This window comes from Prionailurus viverrinus, chromosome C1 (genome assembly GCF_022837055.1).
Source record: "Prionailurus viverrinus isolate Anna chromosome C1, UM_Priviv_1.0, whole genome shotgun sequence".
NCBI lineage: Eukaryota > Metazoa > Chordata > Mammalia > Carnivora > Felidae > Prionailurus > Prionailurus viverrinus.
The window spans coordinates 59552809-59573609 of record NC_062568.1 but is presented as its reverse complement, the minus strand read 5'-3'; the positions used below and the strand labels follow the sequence as shown (position 1 = coordinate 59573609).

Here is a 20801-nt window from a genome sequence, read left to right as displayed (position 1 = left end):
ACCTCCTGAAACTCCAGCGGGGGCAGGACCCGGCGTTCTGAGCATGTGCGAGCAAGCCGGGAGGCTAGGGCGGATTCGGGGGGTGGGGGCCGCCTCAGGTCTCTGTGCTAAGCGCGGGGCAGGGGCGCGGCGGAGCAGGAGCGCGGTGAGCGCAGGACCCGCCAGCACTCTCCGGCGCCGGGATCCTGCGCCTAGGGCGCAGCGGCTGCGCCCTACCCTCCGGGCGTGGGCGAGCTGGCCGCGTGTGCCTCCCTGCTTGACGCGTGGGCGAGCCAATCAGGACTAGCGGTCCAGGCTGCCATGTGACGGGCGAGGCGGCTCCTTTCCCCAGCGCGGCCAGAGGGAGGAGAGAACCGGGGCTCGCCGCGAGCCTTCGAGAGCAGCGGTCGCGGAGGCGGCGGCGGCGGCGGCACAGGCTCGGGCCAGCCGCACGCGCATCCCCCGGCGCCCTGGGCGGCGGAAAGCTCGGCGGGCCGCGGGAGCCCACGACACGAGTGGACAAAGCAAGATGGCAGGGATCTTAGCCTGGTTCTGGAACGAGAGGTTTTGGCTCCCACACAATGTCACCTGGGCGGACCTGAAGAACACGGAGGAGGCCACCTTCCCGCAGGCTGAGGACCTCTATCTTGCCTTCCCCGTGGCCTTCTGCATTTTCATGGTGCGGTTCATCTTCGAGAGGTAAGAGGGGCTGGAGCGCTCCTCCCCTCCCCCTTCACACACACTCACACACACACGCACACGCACCCGCGCGCGCACATTCGCGCGCACACGCACCCTCGCGTGCTCTGTGGCGCACGCACCCGCGCCCCCAGCGCTCGCGCTCGCGCCTCCAACCTTTGTGTTCGGGGAAGGGGTTGTTGACCCTTCAGCCCGGCTGCCGTTCGGGGCGCCAGGGAGGATCTGGCTAGCCTACGGATTTCCTCCGGGGCGCCGGGGAGGGGCCGCGGAGCGTTGGGGTCGCCCCCCGCACTCCTCCTGGGCCCGCTCTCTCCCGGCCGCGAGCGCCGGCGAACAAAGGTGAGCGCCCGGCGGCCTCGGGACGCGGCGCACTCGGAGGGGTTGGCCCCTGTGCGCCCCGCGGGCGGCCGCGCTGCCGGGCAGGGCTCCCGGCCGAGGCTCGTCGCCACCCACCTGACAGCCTGGAGCGCTGCGGACGCGCGGCCCGGAGGGCGGAGGGACCGCGCGCACACCTCCAGTCCTTTCGCCCAAGCACGCGGATTGTGGGGACGGTGCTTCGAAACAATTCGCCGGGGACTCCTGGGCTTCTGGCCGCTAGTTGGTTTCTACTCGTGACACTATCAGGCCCACAGTCCTGGGAGATAGATGACAACAGTTTTTAGGCTTCCAGCACTCCGGATCATTAGCGGTTTTCTTAAAAGAGATTATGACGAGACGGGTGCACAGCCTGCAACGTGGTGATATTAAATTGATAAGATGCTTCCTGTGAATAGCCATAAACTTTTGTGCCAAACGCACTTAAAACATTTTAAGGAGTTGTTATTTATCGTTTGTATAATTTCCGGATTTGGTTGAGTGGCCCCACTGTGTCCCGAACAAACTGTGTCCCGAACAAACTTGTGTTACTCTCATTCAATCAGTCTTAGTCACAAAACTCGATTTTGCGTGCTGTGCACTCTCCGGGTGCTATTGAAACAAAAGCAGGACAGCGGCACACACTTGTTTTCCTCTACTGAGAACCTCGCCTCCCCTTCCTCTCCTCTCTCCGCCCCCCGTTCATCGGTGAGGCTGAATTCCTCAGATGGTGGAGTTTATACCCCATTTCCCACGTCCACTCCACCACTCTTCTCCTACCCCCAACTCACCTTGGTTTTGTTTCTGAAGCTTTTGCTGTTATTTTGTTTGCTGTTTCTGTTCGCCTGACACCACTCTTGAGGATGGCGGAGTTTGTCTTTTGTGTCATTTGTTGCTGGGTATGGCAGCAGAAAAAGCTTCGTGGGAACAAAAAGTATCTTTTGTTTAAGGAAGGTGTGTTTTTCAGTGGGCGATAACTGTTGCTTGTGAACCAAGCCGCCGGTTCACATGCAGAGATTGAAATGCACAAAGGAACAGATTTAAAGACGTATTTTAAAATGACTACAATCCAGCGCAGATACCTCACTGATCCTATCTAGCGCTGAGGCTTACTGTGAAAAAGTGGGTGTGTTTGTAGGTTTGGAGTTGCTTCTACAGCAGATGTTTACTTACAGAAAATAGGAACTGCTGTCTAACTTCGCAGTCTCTTCAAAAACAGCCTCTCGGGACCTGCAGGAGCTTCTGTACTGATTGATACTTAGTAAGGGCTCCACACACCATTGCGTAAGAACATCTGATCAATTCTGGACGGGCTCACTTGTAGTCAGGTAATGCATTTGAAAGAGGCGTAGTCTTAACGTTTTGGAAAACAAAAGCATGTCAGCTAATGATCTTTGTGCAGAAAGCTGATTCCAAGTTCTTTAGATTGGAAAAAAGTAAATTTGGTTTTGTACTTAAACTTTCTCTGCCTTAAAAAAAAACAAAAAACAAAACCTAAAAACAAATGTAATTTAAGTTGAAAACTGGAAGTTTGTTGTTCTTCCTGGACAGTTTTTTCTTCCTTTGTGTAATCTCTTGACTAGACTTAGACTTTGTACAAAAGGGTCAGCTGCTTTCAACTATCAGTCACAGCAAATGCCGTCATATTGTAACGCAGAGAGTTTTTCAGTTACTTTCAGGCCGTTGGTTCACGTAGAAGTGAATTTCATGGCAAACTGAGAGTTTGTGATTGATGTTCAGAAGAATACTCCAGTATGGCCCATATACCACAGGATACTATACTGACTCTTGGAAGGATATCTACCTTGTTTCTATAGTGGCGTCGGCCCTGTCTTAACCATTCAGACTCTCAGTTCCCTGAAAATCCAAGTGTATAATTGCGTCCAGAATTACAAGTTGTGCATGTTTCTCCTCTCCTCACATCTAAGGAGTCCATTCTGGTATCCAGCTTGTGGCTTTCGTCTCAGCATCCACCAAGGGCCTGAATTTGAATCAGCTGATATTGTTATCGTGCTATGACTCACTTTCTGTCCTCTCCTAACATGGTGTGCTTAAATCTTTCTTTTGCTGTATTCTGTAATGTATAGCATGATTTAAAGAAGCCTGTTGTGAGTCCCTTTACAAAATGAAATGCCTTTGTAATAGAAATAATTCCCTCCGGATTCTCTTCCTTTTCTTAAAATTTATTTTTCATTTTTGGGGCACTTGGATGATTCAGCCAGAGGGGCATGCAACTCTTGATCTTGGGGTCGTGAGTTTGAGCCTCACGTTGGGTGTAGAGATTACTTAAATAAATAAACAAATATTTTTAAAAATTTACTTTTCATTTTTATTTTTCAGGGTTCTATTCTTTTTATGCTTCTGTTGTTACTTATTTCAAAGGTGAGAACATATCTATGAAATACCTGATTATCCAAGATCTTTATTTCCATTAAATGGGATCTGTAATGCACTTGTTGAGGCCCAAATTGTGAATTTGAATACGTTCTCCTCAGACTTATGTTTTTCTCTCCATAAAGAGAAACACTAAGGAATAGAGTGGATTGAGCTTTGCTCCATTAAACAGGCTTATTTTTTTGTTTGCACACCACTGTTGGGGTGTTGACAGTGGAGGCATTGGTGGCCAGAATGATACCGTGTTATGGTACCATATGGGCAACAATATGGACACTCAGCATGGTTGGTTAAAAATGGAGCAGGCTAAATTCAGTGACTTTCGACTGAATCTGTGAATAGTCCAAAGCTGGGTGGTTTTTAGCATTGTCTTTGTACCGCACTTAACCCTCGGTAGGACCAGAAGGGCCATTATAGATATTACTTGATTGACAAAGTAAAAGATCTGTTGTTAAAAAAAAAAACAAAAAACAAAAAAACAAAACTTCATGGTTTCTCCTAGAATGAAAATTGTAGGGTATACCGTTATATTATGTTGTTGGCTTGATGACAAGGAACAAAGTACTATTTATTATTTCAAATTAAAAAAATTTAATTTCAGTGTAGTTAACAGTATTATATTAGTTTCAGGTGTACAATATAGTGATTCAACAGTTCTACACATTACTCAGTGCACACCATAACCAAAATATTATTTAAAATGTAACATTATCGGGGCGCCCGGGTGGTTCAGTCGGTTGAGCGTCCGACTTCGGCTCAGGTCATGATCTCACAGCTCGTGAGTTCCAGCCCCGCGTCAGGCTCTGGGCTGACTGCTCGGAGCCTGGAGCCTGTTTCAGATTCTGTGCCTCCTTCTTTCTCTGCCCCAATCCACTCGCATTCTGTCTCTCTCAAAAATAAATAAACATTAAAAAATATAATGTAACATTATCATATAGTTTATGAATTTACTTGATTTAATGCTTGTTTAGGCTTAGTGAGCCTTTCTCTGGAATTATAATAAATACTTCTTCCAGATTCACTTGTTAAAATATATTGCTATAGGGGCGCCTGGGTGGCGCAGTCGGTTAAGCGTCCGACTTCAGCCAGGTCACGATCTCGTGGTCCGTGAGTTCGAGCCCCACGTCAGGCTCTGGGCTGATGGCTCGGAGCCTGGAGCCTGTTTCTGATTCTGTGTCTCCCTCTCTCTCTGCCCCTCCCCCGTTCATGCTCTGTCTCTCTCTGTCCCAGAAATAAATAAAAACGTTGAAAAGAAAAAAAAAATTTTTTTAAAAAATATAATGCTATAAATTACTATCTCATGAAACTCTGCGCAGGCTAAAAGTCATTTTTTGCAGGTAGAAATTAGTTGTCTAAGAATAAAGAGATTTTCTTCATACAAGTATTTTAGCCAATGGTTTCTTTCTTGTATTTTTTCAATTATGATTTGAATGAAAAGAATTATTTGACTGTTATCATTTGTGCTTCAAAAAAACTACCATATTTCAGAATAATCAACAAAGAAGATTCTTAGAGAAATCACTTGCTCTCTTTCCTCAGACCCAATTTAGGTGGACCCTAGAGTAGACCTGACACCTCTTGTGATGACCAGATAATAAATGAGAAACTCATCCCTGTCAGGTTGGCTCTCAAAGTGCCAAGCTATGAGAGAACTGTCATTTTCCAGGAGGCTGACACCGGTCTCACCTGGCTCATTCACTTAAAAGACCTGCTGCCCTCAAACCTTCAAGAAACAATAATGTCTCATTAGTGTCAGAGGGAAGGTCTGGCCAATGGGCTTTTTCTTACCAATTTCCTTAGTGTCTTTTCCTTGCTAGGAGCCCTGGGTAAGGTCCTGGAAGGGAAGAGAAGGGGAGGTGAAGGGGGAGGGGGGAAGGAATATGAATGAGAAACTATTCCTGACCTGATGGCGAGAGAGGAGGTGTGAGTGAATGTCCGCCAGGAAAAAGCAGTGTGTCAGGTGAATTTGATTTCTGAAGGTTGTTCCTGTAAAGTCCCTTGTAATGAAGAGACTGGATGTCTTCTGATATATTTTGAAAGAGTTTGCAGTGGACTGGATGTTTCTGTCCCTCAAAATTCATATGTTGCAATCCTAAACGCCAAGGGGATGGTATTAGGAGGTGGGGACTTTGGGAGGTGATTAGGCCATGAGGGTGGAGCCTTTGTGAATAGGGTTAGTGCCCTTATAAAAAAGGCCCAGAGAGCTCCTTGCCTCTTCAGCCATCTGAGGACACAATAAAAAGATGGCTCTCTGTGAACCTGGGTTTTTCTCACCACATCCCAAATCTGCTAGTGCCTTGATCTTGGACTTCCCAGTCTCCAAAACTGAAAAATAAATTTCTGTTGTTTATAAGCCACCCAGACTATAGTATTTTGATATAGCTGCCTGAATGGACCAAGACAGAATATTTGGTAACAGTTTGCGTACGAAAAGTTCCTTTCGTGCAGTCAACCTTGGGCATTTAACTCTCTAAATGTACCTGTTTTCCTTGTTCAGTATGGTGTGATTTAGATTAAAACTATGGATCCCTGCTTTGCTGGACTGGTGTTAGAGGCAAGAGTCGGTGTCAGAAGTAATAGGTTGCCTCCTACAATTAGTGACTGGGAAAGGAAAATTGGATTACAATGGCTGCTCTGTTGGAAAACAACCTGAAATCAAAGGGACTGTATTCGCAGACCTGTAGTACAGCTTTCTCATCTTGCAGAATAAAAGGTTTGCATTTGTAGGGTGCAGTCCTTTAGCTATTTGTAGTAGATTGATTTATGGATAAAAAACATCACGTTACTTTTAATGGACAGTGCCTTAGAATGGTGAGGAAAGCAGGTAAGAAAACTGCAAATTATTACAAATGATTTAATGCCATCAAGGATTAATGACACTAGCACTTTGAGTCCACTTATGACTTTACTGCCGAAAGTGTCTTCAGGGGCAGGGTTACATTTTTTTCTGCTGGAGCCTCATTTGTAAGTGGTTTCGCTTCTGTGATGGGGAAAGGCAGGTGTTAGTGGAAAGGAAATAAGGTTTAAAGTGAATTTCTTCCATCAGCAACCTGTTCCATGGCTTATTTGGAGATCACTGCACTGCCCTCAGGCACTGTTCACACTTCGTTGGTGAGCATGAGACTCTAGGACCATTTTGTACATAGAAGATTGTTAAGTGTTTATTACATGTGCTTAAATTCCTTTTCCTATCACCAGGCCAAGCTAGATTTTCTTACAGAGTTACGACTCTAAAAATTTTACTGTTTTTCCCCCCCTCCCGCCTTCATTTGATCAGTTAATTTTGTAGATACTTTTGAGTCAGGATATTGGGGTTCCAGATTTTGTTTGCCGGTAACTAGTTGTATCATTTAACGTTTCTAGGGGGTTATTTTTTTTCTTTAAAAAAATTTTTTTAGGGGCGCCTTGGTGGCGCAGTCGGTTAAGCATCCGACTTCAGCCAGGTCACGATCTCGCAGTCCGTGAGTTCGAGCCCCGCGTCAGGCTCTGGGCTGATGGCTCAGAGCCTGGAGCCTGTTTCCGATTCTGTGTCTCCCTCTCTCTCTGCCCCTCCCCCGTTCATGCTCTGTCTCTCTCTGTCCCAAAAATAAATAAATGTTGAAAAAAAAAATTTTTTTTAATGTTTATTTATTTTTGAGAGAGAGAGACAGACAGAGAGTGAGTGGCGGAAGGGGCAGAGAGAGAGGGAGACACAGAATCTGAAGCAGGCTCCAGGCTCTGAGCTGTCAGCACAGAGCCCGACGCGGGGTGTGAGCCCACACACTGAGAGATCATGACGTGAGCCGAAGTTGGATGCTCAACCAACTGAGCCACCCAGGTGCCCCTCTTTTTTAAGAAATTTATTTATAAAAATAAGTATAAACAAGATGGCTTCTCATAGCACGAAGATCCTTCCAGCGATGCCCTGAGAACCTTTATTCCTAACTAAGATTTTATCCTTTGGTCTTTTACCCTCCCCTTTAAAAGAATAATCTCGCAGCTTCTTTTGTTGTCACTCTTACCTGCTGTCATAATTTTCATTGACATCGTACACCTTTGCTTCTGCTTGATTGAACACGAAATGGTAATTTTCACCATTTCTTTTGGGGTTGCTCATTAGTACTGCTGTGGATGGTTGATTGCCAGGGCACACAGTCTGAAGTTGACTTTGTGCTCACTGTCTTTTTTCTTATGTTGGACTATTGAAAATGACTGTGGCTTTTAATGAATAACTTTTTAATTTTAATTTTGAAAGTAGTAATAACAACTGGTATGTATTTCCTAAAATGAGCTTCTTACTTTACATGGTCTACTTATTTAATCCTTTCCTAAATCCTGTGAGGTAAATACTAATTTTCCCAATATTTTACAGATGACACTAAGAGTTGAGAATTTAGGAAATATACCTAGCTCACCATAGCTTAAAATAGCAAGGTAAGCATTTGGAACCAGGTTTCTTGATCTCCTGATAATTTTGGTGATTTTTAAAATTTTCTTAAAATTTTTATTTTATTTTAAAGAGTGAGGGGGAAGGAGGCAGAGGAAGAGAGACAGAGAGAGAGAGAGAGGGAGAGAGAGAGAGAGAGAAAGTCCTGAACAGGCGAGATCACATTGTATATGTACCATAATTCCTTTAACTAGTCTGCATATTGTTGTTGGACATAATAGGCTGTTTCCAGTTTGTGTATGTAAATCTTCCAACTCCTGATGACTTCCTAAGTAATGTTTCTTAGAAGTGGCATTTCTAAGCCCAAAATGGTAAATATCTTAGTGTTCTTGATAGATACAAATGGCGAAATTGGTGTCCAGAAAAATTATATCCATTTGCACTTCCTTATCAGCATCCAAAGTATTATCATTTGAGGAAATTTTTGCTTTGCAAGCTGAAAAAAAGTTACTGCTGTAATGTGAGTATGTTTTTATGTTATTCATTATGTTATTTCAAATATTTACTAATCATTTGTATTTCATTTTCTGTGAACTTGTGTGTGTTTTTTTATTGGGATGAACCTTCCAACTTTTTTGGTAGGAAAGTGGTGGCCTTTGAATTTTTTTTTGTTTTAGTGCAGAATGGTCTTGTTTATACTCTTACTCCTTTCTGCTTTCAGCCTCTCGCCCACAACCTGAGTATTCATCATCAGGCGGGAAGCTTCTCAGATTCTTCCACACAGTGGAAGGGATGCAGTCAAGAGGATGAAGTGGGATAATATCCTGACTTTATTATGGAGAATGAGGCATAAAGAAAGGGCTGGGAGGAAGGTTGAGGAATTCAGAGTGAATGGGTTTTTATTAAGGAAAACTCATAGATAGAGCTAAACTCTTATATTGGTTCTCTGAACGTTTGGTTGAAAGTGACTTATTAGACACTAATCGTTAGGGAAATACAAATCGAAACCACAGTGAGATACCACCTCATACCCATTAGGATGGCCACTATCAAGAAAAATAAAAAATAAAAAATAAAAAAAAAGAAAGAAAAGAAGACAGATGTTGGTGAGGATGTAGAGGAATTGGAACCCTGTGCATTGTTGGTGGGAAGTGTACAGCCGCTATAGAAAACAATACGGAATGTCCTCAGAAAAGTAAAAATAGAATTACCATATAATTCCGCTTCTGGCACATGCCCCAAAGAATCAAAGGCAGAGTTTCAAAGAGATATTTGCACACTTGCACTCTCAGCAACATTATTCACAATAGCCAAAGGGTAGAAACAACCCTAGTCCATTGACACATGAATGGATAAACAAAGTGTGGTACGTCCATTCAGTAAAACATCAGTCAGCCCTAAAAATGAAGGAATTCTGACACATGCTACAGCATGGATGAACCTCAAGGACATTATGCTAAGTGGAATGAACCGGTCACAAACAGACACGCCATATGATCACACTTATATGAAGTACCTAGGGTAGTCAGATTCATAGAGACAGTAAGTGGAATGGTGGCCAGGGGCTGAAGAGAGGCAGAAATGACGAGTTAATGTTTCATAGGTGTAGAGTTTCGTGTTTGCAAGATGAAAGGAGTTCTGGAGCTGGATTAGATTGGCAGTGATGGTTGCTCCGTGTGAGTGTGCTTGATGCAAGTGCACACTTAAAAATGGTTAAGATGGTAAATTTTATGTGTATTTTACCACAACTAAAACTAATAAAAATGTAAAGGTTCACTGACTTAAAAAGGTCACTTACTAGAAATAACTGGTTTCGTTTTCTAGGTTTGACAGATTTCTAGTCCTCTTGATCTCAGTTTCATCAAGCACTGTTTTGTTTCTGGGTTTGTTTTCTTTTAAAATACATAACCCCTTTGTGGTCTAGGAGAGCCCTTCTCTCCAGAATCATCTGGAATGGTTTGGTGGGAGGTGAGGGGTGATGGAAGGGAGGTTAAAGTCCAGAGAGCTCTTACATACCCGGGCCTTTTGGGGAGGTCCTTCAACCAAACGACTTTCTTCAGTCTGTGTGTTAATATGACAATTTAATAATAGTAAAATGGCAGGTACAGAAGTGAATACAGTGTCTTTAGAAAAGCCTACTGCACAGTTTCAGAGGATACAGCCCTAGGATTAAAGGCATTCTAGTGAGTTCACAATCCACTTAAAGCAAACCAGGATGATAGGATAAAATTCTAGTAAGGCGAGTGGCCTGGGCCACAGACATATCCTATGGAAGCTTTTCTGTGGAAGATCAGATCGGACACTCTTCTCTGTCATTTTAAATTTATAGCCATGTTAGAGGTGCCTGGGTGGCTTAGTTGGTTATACATCTGACTCTTGATCTCAGCTCAGGTTCTTGATCTCATGGTCATGAGTTCAAGCCCTGTGTTGGGCTTCGTGCTGAACATGAAGCCTGCTAAAAAAAATAAGAATAAATTTATACCCATTTTGTAAGCAAATGATTTAAATACTCAAAAATCTGAACATGATTTTACTCAAATGCTGTGTACTATAAGGTAATTGATAGTAAGCATTGGCAGGTTCATATTATTGAAAAGTAGTTTTCAAAGTTTGTGCAAATGTTTGGTCTTTTTTGTACAAAACACTGCTTCCCATAATTTATCTCTGAAAATATTTGGGACAGGTTTTTGGTTTTTTTTTGTTTTTGTTTTTTTGTTTTTTGTTTTTTTTTAAGGAGAACGTTTTTCCCCTCAGCACTAGCCTTCACAGTGGACTTCTCTTGAACCACTCCTGCTTCCCATTCCTGCTTTTGCTTTTACTACCTCAGTATTGGATTGTGTGGCTTGTTTTGGCAGGGGTGGAGTTAAAGATACACAAATGGTTTGTCATTACAGGAAGGATGCATTCATTCCTTTACTAGGTAAGCTTGTTCACACAGTGACCCAGGAATAACATGCCAGGGTCTACATAAATGTCACATCTTATCTTTGAGGTTTTCAGGTTAGAAAGCTATTGTTGCTGTCCTGAAGCTGTGATTGAGATGGTCTCTCCCCTCCCCTTTCTCTTCCTCTTTCTCCCTCTCTCCTCCCCTTCCTTTCTTCTCATCACTTGTACCTTTAAAAACACAAGGAGGACTTGAGAGCACAGGAGGAGCACAGTGTTAAGTGTGACGGGAGGGGATAGAGAAAACCATATAAAGTCTTGCCTAGGGACACTTTGGCAAGTATCTGAGTAAAAGCTGCCAGCTAGTCTAAGTGGCTCTGTAGATCTTGTCTTCATAGATCACCATTTCAAAGCAGAATGTAGTGACTCGGTGGTTTAAGCAGAGTGGCAGTTTGGGACACAATAGCTTGAGTGAAGGGAAATTGAGAACCCAGCAATTGGTCACTGAGGCTACATAGAGATAAGAGAGTATGAGGGCTTTATGTGTCAGAGGGTGTGTTTATTTTTGAGTGTGTGGGTAGACTCAAGGGTGACAGTACATTTAAATTGTTCCTGTTTTGTACATTTTTTGCAGCTAATTACAGATGTATATCCCTAATTCCTAGAATTAAAAGGAAAATGGATGAGATATCACAGAGACTGTGAAACTTGGGTTAAAATGCACCCCCTGCCGTTTATCAGCTATGTAGTAGCAGACGGCATACCTTCTGAAATTTGATGTCTTTACTTGTAAAATGGGGAGTATACCTACTTTGTGATATTGGAGGACTGTGAAAATCCATTTAAAGGGGGCTCAGTAAACACTGGTTCTTAAAAATACACGTTGTGTAAAAAATAATTGATACCATAATACAGTATTTAGTACCTACTTGAGAAGTAATGCTCTGAGATGTGATTTCATGTGTTAGGTGTGTTGGGGGGGCGGTTGAGAGGTAGGGAGAGAGTGCAGTTCGTGGGGGCAGTAGGACCTGTTTATATATGTGATCCTGAAACTGGAGGATTTACGTGTTCTGTTGAAGAGTAATTATTTAGGGTTTTACCCAGGCATTGGAGCCCTAATCCCATCAGCACTATGCCTATTTAGGGAGGAGAATGCTTCTTAGCCTCTTCTTCTCAACTGTTAATATTGATGCGGATTTTAGGCCAGTGATTTATTTGTATTTGGGGACAGAAAACTATGTCTAATGGTGGGATTTTAGACAGGTGATGGGCAGCTTTGTACCACTTGGAGCCTGAAGCTTTCTCCGGGGGCTGTGCCTTTGGAGAAGGCCCAGGAAGATGGTCTTTCTCTGGTTAGAGAGAGACAACTCTGACTCTGGTTAGAGTTTTCACAGGAAGCTGCCTTTCAGGGGAGGGATGCCTTAGGCAAGTATGCCAGTCTGTCCCCCACTGTCCCATCTGGCCCCGACGGTCCTTTTTTATATTGCACATAGACTCAAGGGAAAATTGATTGGGTATTCAGATATTGGTTATGGCAAACATCAATTTGGCCGTTTCTATTGATTTGCGGACCTGAGCTGAATTCTGGCCATGCCACCTACAGCTGAAGATCTAGGAGCAAATTACTTCATCTCTCCGTGCTGTTTCCAACTCCTAGGGCTGTGAAGATTAGATGAGATAACGCATGCATTGTGTTTAGAGCATTGCCTAGTTTACGGACGTAGTGTTTCCTGATTCTTTAGGTTTATTCAAGGTACACACAAGGTCCTGCCCCCCAACCCCCAAGTCACTTTCTGATTGTTGGAACCCTGATTTCCAGAAATGAGGCTTTATCATTAAAATTCTGAAACCCTCGGGGCACCTGGGTGGCTCAGTTGGTTGAGCGTCCAATTTCAGCTCAGGTCATGGTCTCACAGCTCTTGAGTTCGAGCTCTGTGCTGACAGCTCAGAGCCTGGAGCCTGCTTGGGATTCTGTGTCTCTGTCTCTCTCTCCCCCCTCCCTCAAAAATAAACATTAAAAATTTTTTTAAAAAATAAGATCTCTGAACCCCTTTACTGGCATGAACACGTATGATAGACATACCTGCTTTTTACTGTTTGGGTTTGGGTTTGGGTTTACTTTCCCTTTCCCTCATATCTTCTCTGTCTCTGTCCTTGTCTCTCTCTTTCTTCCCCTCCAAGGAAAATTCTGATACTTCTAATTGTAGTTAGCAGAAAACAACCCTTAGCAACTTAGTGAAGAACTAGGCCTTGTCTACCTCACACTCATGTAATGCACTTTGCTGAGATTGTATGTTAATATTTAGATGGCTCAGAAATATATTTTTTTTCCTAGTAAGAGCCTCCCAGAAAAAGGAAAGCCTTGAGACTAATTATCAATTTCTTTCAGAATTTTAAGCCTAGTGGATTATCTTAATTTGATCCTTAAGAGAAACATTCAGTGTAGCATCCCTGGGATCGTATTTATGAAAATGCAGACATTCAAAATAGGCTGAAAAATAATAAATACATGTATTTTTTCTGTAAGAGAAACCAGCCACCCCAGATTTTAACTTCCATTGGTGTGAATGTGGCTAACCTCGCCTGACCAAATTCATTTAGAAGGCCTTTGAGGCTGCTTTCCACTTCAGGCACCTTGTTAGCTCTGCACAGCTGAAAAATAACTCATAAGTAGTTTGCTGTGTAAATCGTTGAACAAGCCTGTAAATTTTTTTAGGCATTGATGGAAGATATCTTAGGATGATCAAATATGACATTTGTGGTGGGTTTGCCTTTTAAAGGAGGAAGTAAGGCAAAGATGAAACCACAGTGCTGTAGAATGACAAATTACCCAAAACTGCTTCTATTTTAATTCAGTAGTAGTTTAATAGAGCCATAGACTTTCTACTTAGAAAGGAAATTGAAAACTCATTCACTTAAAAATATGAGTTTATTGTGTGTCACACCAGTGATGTACCAAAGTAGGGGATGGTGGGGAGGGAGTCTGACCCAGGTGTGTGCAGTTAGGGGGTACATGCAATGAGGAGGTGCAATACCTCTAGATTAAAAAAAAAAACAGAATTGACTGAAAGTTGGTCTGCTTTTTATTAGCACCATGTGAAGCCAATTCTAAACATAGGCTGGGAGAGTGTAAAAACACCCCTCCTCACCAGGGCACGCTGCTCCTACCACTAGCCCTTCCCCCAGCCTCTGGAAACACCACTGCCAGATGCTGTTTTAGGGCACAGATGTTCTGAAAACCACACTTTGAGAAATACTGGCCCAGCTACAAATCTTCACCTCCCACTTTATATATTGGGATTCTGAAGCCTGTAGAGATGAAGTGACTTGGCCTGTGCCATCCACCCAGGTCCTGGCAGAGCCTGGCTGTTCTGAACTCCCATGGTGCCAAAGTCCAGTGATCACCTGGTTTCAGTTTACTTGTGGCTGTCCCAGGAAACACCTCCGTCCAGATGAAGCTGGAATAGTTGTTCACCCCACCTGATCGTTGGCCCTGTTATCAGCGGAGGGTGGTGTGGTCATCAGCCGAGGGTGATTTCACAATGATAATGGCTACTCTGGCTCTCCCTGGGGGTGAATGAGGGTCCTGGTGGGAAGAAGATTCTCTGGTGATTGAGATGTACTGCCTGCCCACTGTCAGTGGACCACATTTCGTGGCTTTTCTTTTTAATTTTCTTTTTAACGATTTTATTCATCTTTGAGAGACAGAGCATGAGCAGGGGAGGGGCAGAGAGAGAGTGAGATGCAGAATCCGAAGGCTCCAGGCTCCGAGCTGGCAGCACAGAGCCCGACGTGGGGCTTGAACCCAGGAACCCTGAGATCATGACCTGAGCTGGAGTCGGACACCTAACCGACTGAGCCACCCAGGCGCCCCTCATGACTTTTTTTTATAAAGGTGATTGAAGGGCTCCCCATTAAGTGTGGGTTGGCGCTCCAGAGGGCAGAACTCAAGTGTGTAGACACCCAGGGCCAGCTCTTGGTGTGGTGGTTCCTCCCGAGCACATTCTCCTGAACCACTGAGATCATACCCACGCTTTTGTTTTCCTCCCACTTCCACCCACACGTAAATGGCTGCCTGCAGGATTGTACAGGGACTGGGGAAGAGGACAAAAATAGATGCACAAGTGGTGGTTTTTAACCAGCAGTTATTTCTAAGGAGTGCTCAGGCAGTCAAGCGGTTTTCTGTGTATGTATTTTATGTGCATGGTGGTGTTGAGTTTTACGCTGTGGAACGCTTCCTTTTGCTAGTGTTAGGTGCCTGTGGTTTGTTTGAGATAACTGGGCTCCTGAAATAAATATTGCTGTGAATTATATCTTAAGAGTTGAACAAGGGAAGTGTTAAAAAAATGCCGGTGCTCGGACATTGCCTTGCTTGGAGGTAGGTAAGCAGGCGGACAGGCTTGCAGTGTTAGGACCTGTTTACACCTGGACGCAGAGTCAAGCCTTGTAAGATCAGGCAGAGGGCACCTAGTTACCAACTTACCACAGCCTCTCACTCCTTTGAACTTCTACCTCCTTTTTGCTTAGTACTTCCATATCTTCTGTTTGACTCTTCCTCTTGCTTAGACCCTACTCTGTGTTCAAATCTAAGGTAGCCTGCGAAATGGAATCTCTTGATTGGTTGACCCCCTTACCTTTTTGGTCCTGAGCCCTGTGTTACCAGCTGTTCTGTTATTCTTGCATTTCCCAGGGCCATAGCAAGTTTGGGCCAAGTCCATTTAAAAGGATAGTTAATGAGCACTATCAGCTTGTACTTTACTACTTTAATTAAATTTAATTTTTTAGTGTTAAAATATGCAACAAATAATATGGAATAAATGTTCTTTTGTTTTAAAAAATCACTGAATGGTTTTAGGCTTTTTTTCTGATTAAAAAATAAAAAGAAATCAAATTGGTTAGGTTCCACAATTGTAGAACAGTGGATTATTGTTTGGCAAGCAGTTTTCCCTTTTTTTTAAAAAATTTTTTTTTTCAACGTTTATTTATTTTTGGGACAGAGAGAAACAGAGCATGAACGGGGGAGGGGCAGAGAGAGAGGGAGACACAGAATCGGAAGCAGGCTCCAGGCTCTGAGCCATCAGCCCAGAGCCTGACGTGGGGCTCGAACTCACGGACCGCGAGATCGTGACCTGGCTGAAGTCGGACGCTTAACCGACTGCGCCACCCAGGCGCCCCCAGTTTTCCCTTTTTATAGTTGAAGATGATAAACATGTTCCATTAAAAATAGAACCAAACCTGGTTAGGCTTTCTCTCCATCAGCCTCCATTCTGTTTTCCAGCCAATGTCTAATTTCTGTACTCATGGGTCTCATCTAAGGAATGTCAGTTCTTTCAGATTTGTCTAAAGCTTTTCTGAATTGGGTGAATTTAGCTATTAGAAACTTCTTATTGTCTTATTTTAAAAGCCAACCTCAAAGAGGCAGGGAGCTGCTCTGAATGGGGACTGCTGAGGTGCACAGTGTATGGTGATACATTTTGGGAGTTGGCACAGATGATATTTATTTTGCAGGTGAAACTAACCACAGTCTTTAGTGTTTAGATTTGTGGAAAGAGCTGTCCTCTGCCATGTTTGTACAACAAAAGGGAACACAGAACCCTGACCTTGCCTTAAAATTCCATCTTGGTAGACCCCTCGTTCAGCAAATACCCGTTAGTAAATCCAGCACTCAAACGTGCAATCATATGGCATTGTTCGAAAAGTGCTTTATATTTCCTGAAACAGACTTTTATTCTGTAACACACACAAAAGCACAGCTACGTGTACAGTTTATTGGATTATCACAACAAAGTGAATGATACACTCATGTACTTATTATCGGAATCCAGATCAAGAAACAACATCATTAGCACCCCAATATTGGGGCAGTATTATCAGTACTAAACCTCCTTATTAGTTTTTTTTTTTACCTATTTTTATAAATGAGGGAAACATTATTTGCATTGTAAAGATAAAAGGCCACCTTAATTCCTTTTTTAAAAAATACGGTTTATTGTCAAATTGGCTTACATACAACAAACACCCAGTGCTCATCCCAACATGTGCCCTCCTCAGTGCCCATCACCCATTTTCCCCTCCCCCCATCCACCCTCAGTTTGTTCTCTGTATTTAAGAGTCTTTTGTGGGTTGCCTCCCAAGGCAACCTTAATTCCTAACCCATGTATCAAAACCCATTATTCCACTTAAGGTCATACATTCCTTATGAAGGAATGTTGGCACTTGACATCACATGTGAAACCATCTTTCTGTTAAGTTTGTGCATGTGCTTGGATCCATGTGTGTGTTCACATGCAAGATCTGATTAGTATTTGGTTATAAAATTTAATAAATTAAAGAAATTTTTTAGAAAGGAACAAGAAGTGCATGTGAGAAAGTGACAGAACCATAGTCAAAACATCCCTTTTCCTTTCCACCTTAAAGTTAGTGAGAATGTTTTATAAGGATAGGCATTAATAAAGGGACACAAATACAGTATCTTTACATCCTGTTTTTAAGAACACATTAAGGATGTTAAGCAGGGGATAGGTGAATAAGTTTGTTGAAGTGCTTCTGTCTCCTGTTCCTTAGTTGTGGAAAGTTTGAGATTAGTAGTTTGAGACAAGAAGATCAGAGCTATCACGTACTTGGGATTTGAAAAAGCTATGTATTTTGAATACTAAGTAATTATGATCTAGAAACACTGTTTGTTTTGAAAATAATATCTTTAAGACTTGCTTTGTTCATATTTTTAAAATTATACTTACCCTGGGATGCGTGGGTTGCTCAGTAGGTTAAGCGTCAGACTCTTGGTTTTGGCTCAGGTCATGATCTCATGGTTCATGAGATCAAGCCCTGCACCAGGCTCTGTGCTGACAGTGTAGAGCCTGCTTGGGATTCTCTCTCTCCCTTCCTCTTTTTCTCCTCCCTCATCCTCTCAAAATAATTAAAAACTTTAAAAAAACATTATACTCACCCTAAAGGCATATAACTTTTAATCTAAATTTTTCTTAGTTAAGTCCATCTTTGGCTATATTTTTTATTCCATTTGTTCATCTCTCTTCTTACAAATGCCAATTATGTTAGATTTCTTTAGTCTGCTTTTCACCATCTTCGCTATAATCATTTTAATATTTTTTTTCCATGTGGTTTTACTCATTTCCCTCTAGCCTGTATGCCAGGTGTCTCTTTCATTCATGTTTATCCTTTTTATTCCATTGCTGTTCATATTGCTTAACTTTTTCTTAATCTTTACCTTCTCTTCTCTGGCTATTTCCATTTGCAATATTTTTGGTAGTTTTATAATTACTTCTCTGAACCCTAATATCTCTTCTTTGACTTTTTTTTAATGTTTATTTTTGAGAGAGAGACAGAGTGTGAGCAGGGGAGGGGCAGAGAGAGAGGGAGACACAATCCAAAACAGGCTGCAGGCTCTGAGCTGTCAGCACAGAGCCCAATGTAGGGCTGGAACCCATGACCCACGAGATCATGACCTAAGCCGAAGTCAGATGCCCAACTGACTGAGCCTCATAAGTGCCCCTCTTCTTTGACTTTTTTTTTTGAAGGGTGATCATGTGACTTGAAATGTCTATAAAATTTTTGTTTGAAGACCTGTGTTCCTGTGAGTAATTCTTTTTCATTTGCGTTCTAATCTTTTATTTTGTAATTATTATGCCTGGGTTGTGCTAGGTCCTACACATACCCGTTAGTCAACACACAGAAAATACTGGATTTTATTCTGCTTATTTCTGTAAAGGAGGGGGTACCATAAAATCAGCTTGCTAAAATCTCTTACTGTTTTTGGATTCCTAGCATAATTGAATGGTTTTCTTTAAAAAGAATGTTTCATTGGTGAAATCTTCAGTATTCTGTGACTTCTGTTTCATGAGTCTGAAATATTCAGATGGCCATGGCACTGAATTTGAGGTACATGGTTTTCCAGAGCCTTTTTGAGCTCTGTAGTATAACAGTGTTTAAAAAAATTTTTTTTGATGTTTATTTATGTTTGATAGAAAAGAGAGAGAGAGAGTGCGCACAAGCAGGGGAGGGGCAGAGAGAGAGAGAGAGAGAGAGAGAGAGAGAGGGAGAGAATCTGAAGCAGGCTCCAGGCTCTGAGCTGTCAGCACAGAGTCTGACTGAGCTGAAGTCAGACGCTTAACTGAGTCACCTAGGCGCCCCAGTGTAACAATGTTTTTTTCCAAATTATGCATGCTAGAGATAATGGGGTTTTTATGCTAGTTTTAAATGGGACTTCTGAATTTTTCCTCTTGTGTTTTGGCAATGTAAAACTAACAATATACAATGAATCTCTTGGTGCAGTATTATCTTGGTGGTAACTATTTGTTAATTTCTGACATTAATTTTAATTTGTGGATTTTCAAATATTTCAGCATCTAACATGATTATGCTACAAAACAACCTGTATTTGAAACATTGTAAACATTTAAAATTATAAAATCTCTTACTCCATTAAAAAATTATTTAAAAAAATTACTTCATGTTTTACGTCTATAATCTCATAAGGAAACTCCCATTGCAGAAAAGAGCATAATTTTTCCATTTTCACTATTTTCTCAATTCATCTTTCTTCCCTAAATGTGACCAGTATTAGCAGTTGACATGTTTCATTTTTCCAGAACCTTTTCAATGCATTTACCTACCTACCTACCTATACACACGCACACACCCCCCCCACCCCCCCCCACAAACACACGCGGAAGTATAAAGTTTGTTTAAAACATGAATGATACACTCTAAGTCCTGTTCTGAAACTTTTTTTTATACTTAACATTATGTCTTGAAGATTTTCTAAGGTTGGTGAATGTAGAACCACTTTATTCTTTTTAATATAATTGCACAGGATGCCATTGTTTGGGTGTTTCATGGTTCATTTAACTGGTTTTCTATGAACACTATTAGAAACAATGCTATAACATCATTCTTGTACAGAATTATTTGTACTCAGGTGTATTTCTATAAACTAACATAGAAGTAGAATTTCTGGGTCAGAGGATGTACAAAGTTAAAATTTTAATAAATGCTGCCAAAACCTCTGAAGAAAAATTGTATCAGTTTATCATCTCCACGACACTGAATGAAAAAACCTCTCCGTTCTGATGTAACCTGCTGCAAATTTGAAGTAATTTTGTCAAACTGCCCTAATCTATAAAGAAAACAGCTGTTCTAACATGACGGCATATCCAAAGAACAGCAGATTGGGACTCTGGCTGGGAAGGAGTTTTAATAGTACCTATCATGAAAAGACCTTCTCACTTTATTTTTTTTTAACCAGAGAAATGGGAGTAATAATCATAAGATACAATGAGACATTCACTCAAGTTTGTAATTTTGAACTTTGTGACATCTATTGCAACCATTTCTTGAGTGTTAGTGGGAGAGAGGCAGAGAGAGAGAGGGAGACACAGAATCTGAAGCAGGCTCCAGGCTCTGAGCTGTCAGCACAGAGCCTGGACGTGGGGCTCAAACTCATGAGCCGTGAGATCGTGACCCGAGCCGAAGTTGGAACGTTAACCAAGTGAGCCACCCAGGCGCCCTGCAACCATTTCTTTAACAAATCTTTATTTCATATATTTACACCCTTTTCAACTCATTCCCTTTGGCTTACTTAGCTAACCAGAATGGTGAGTTTTTGTTACATTCTTTTACAACAAATAAAAGGCAGTTACTGGTATAGTAAATGTTATTACCTTGTGCAAGAAATTGTGAAGGAGGGAAATCTCTCCTTGTGTGAAGTTTCCTAATAATTTATTATCTGAGTAGTTTCTTTATGATTTATCTTCTCTAGCAGAAAAACTTTCAATCAGCAAATAATAAGTAAAGAATATTCAACAAGTAACTAAGAATCTAGAGCTTAAAAGAAGATTTTAAATCTACAACTTGGTTATATTCTTCAGTACAGCTGACTGCCCATAGTATCCTACCTCCTGATTACTGTGTAATCTCATTGTGCCTTTCTGTTTAGGGAAAGGGTATGTTCATATACTTATAGAATGGCAGTTGTTAAAATTTTTTATTTTATTTTATCTAATGTTCAAGTACACAAAAAGCTAAAGAAAATAATGCCATGAATATTCTTATTTTCACTGCCTGAAATTCAGTGATTAACATTTTATATTTTTTCTTTTTCTTTTTT

At 42.0% G+C, this 20801-nt stretch overlaps 1 protein-coding gene across 2 annotated transcripts in view; it reads left to right on the top strand.

The window, feature by feature from the left end:
• The first annotated feature begins 323 nt into the window (after nt 1-323).
• The window catches only part of CERS6 (ceramide synthase 6), a 320948-nt gene continuing 300470 nt past the window's right edge, over nt 324-20801 (top strand). Inside the window, exon 1 of one of the 2 annotated variants that reach the window (XM_047869284.1) lies at nt 324-678. In XM_047869284.1, the coding sequence (XP_047725240.1) occupies nt 509-678 (170 nt within the window). In that variant the 5' untranslated portion in view covers nt 324-508. The remainder of the gene's footprint in view (nt 679-20801) is intronic. The other variant, XM_047869285.1, reaches the window with a different exon arrangement.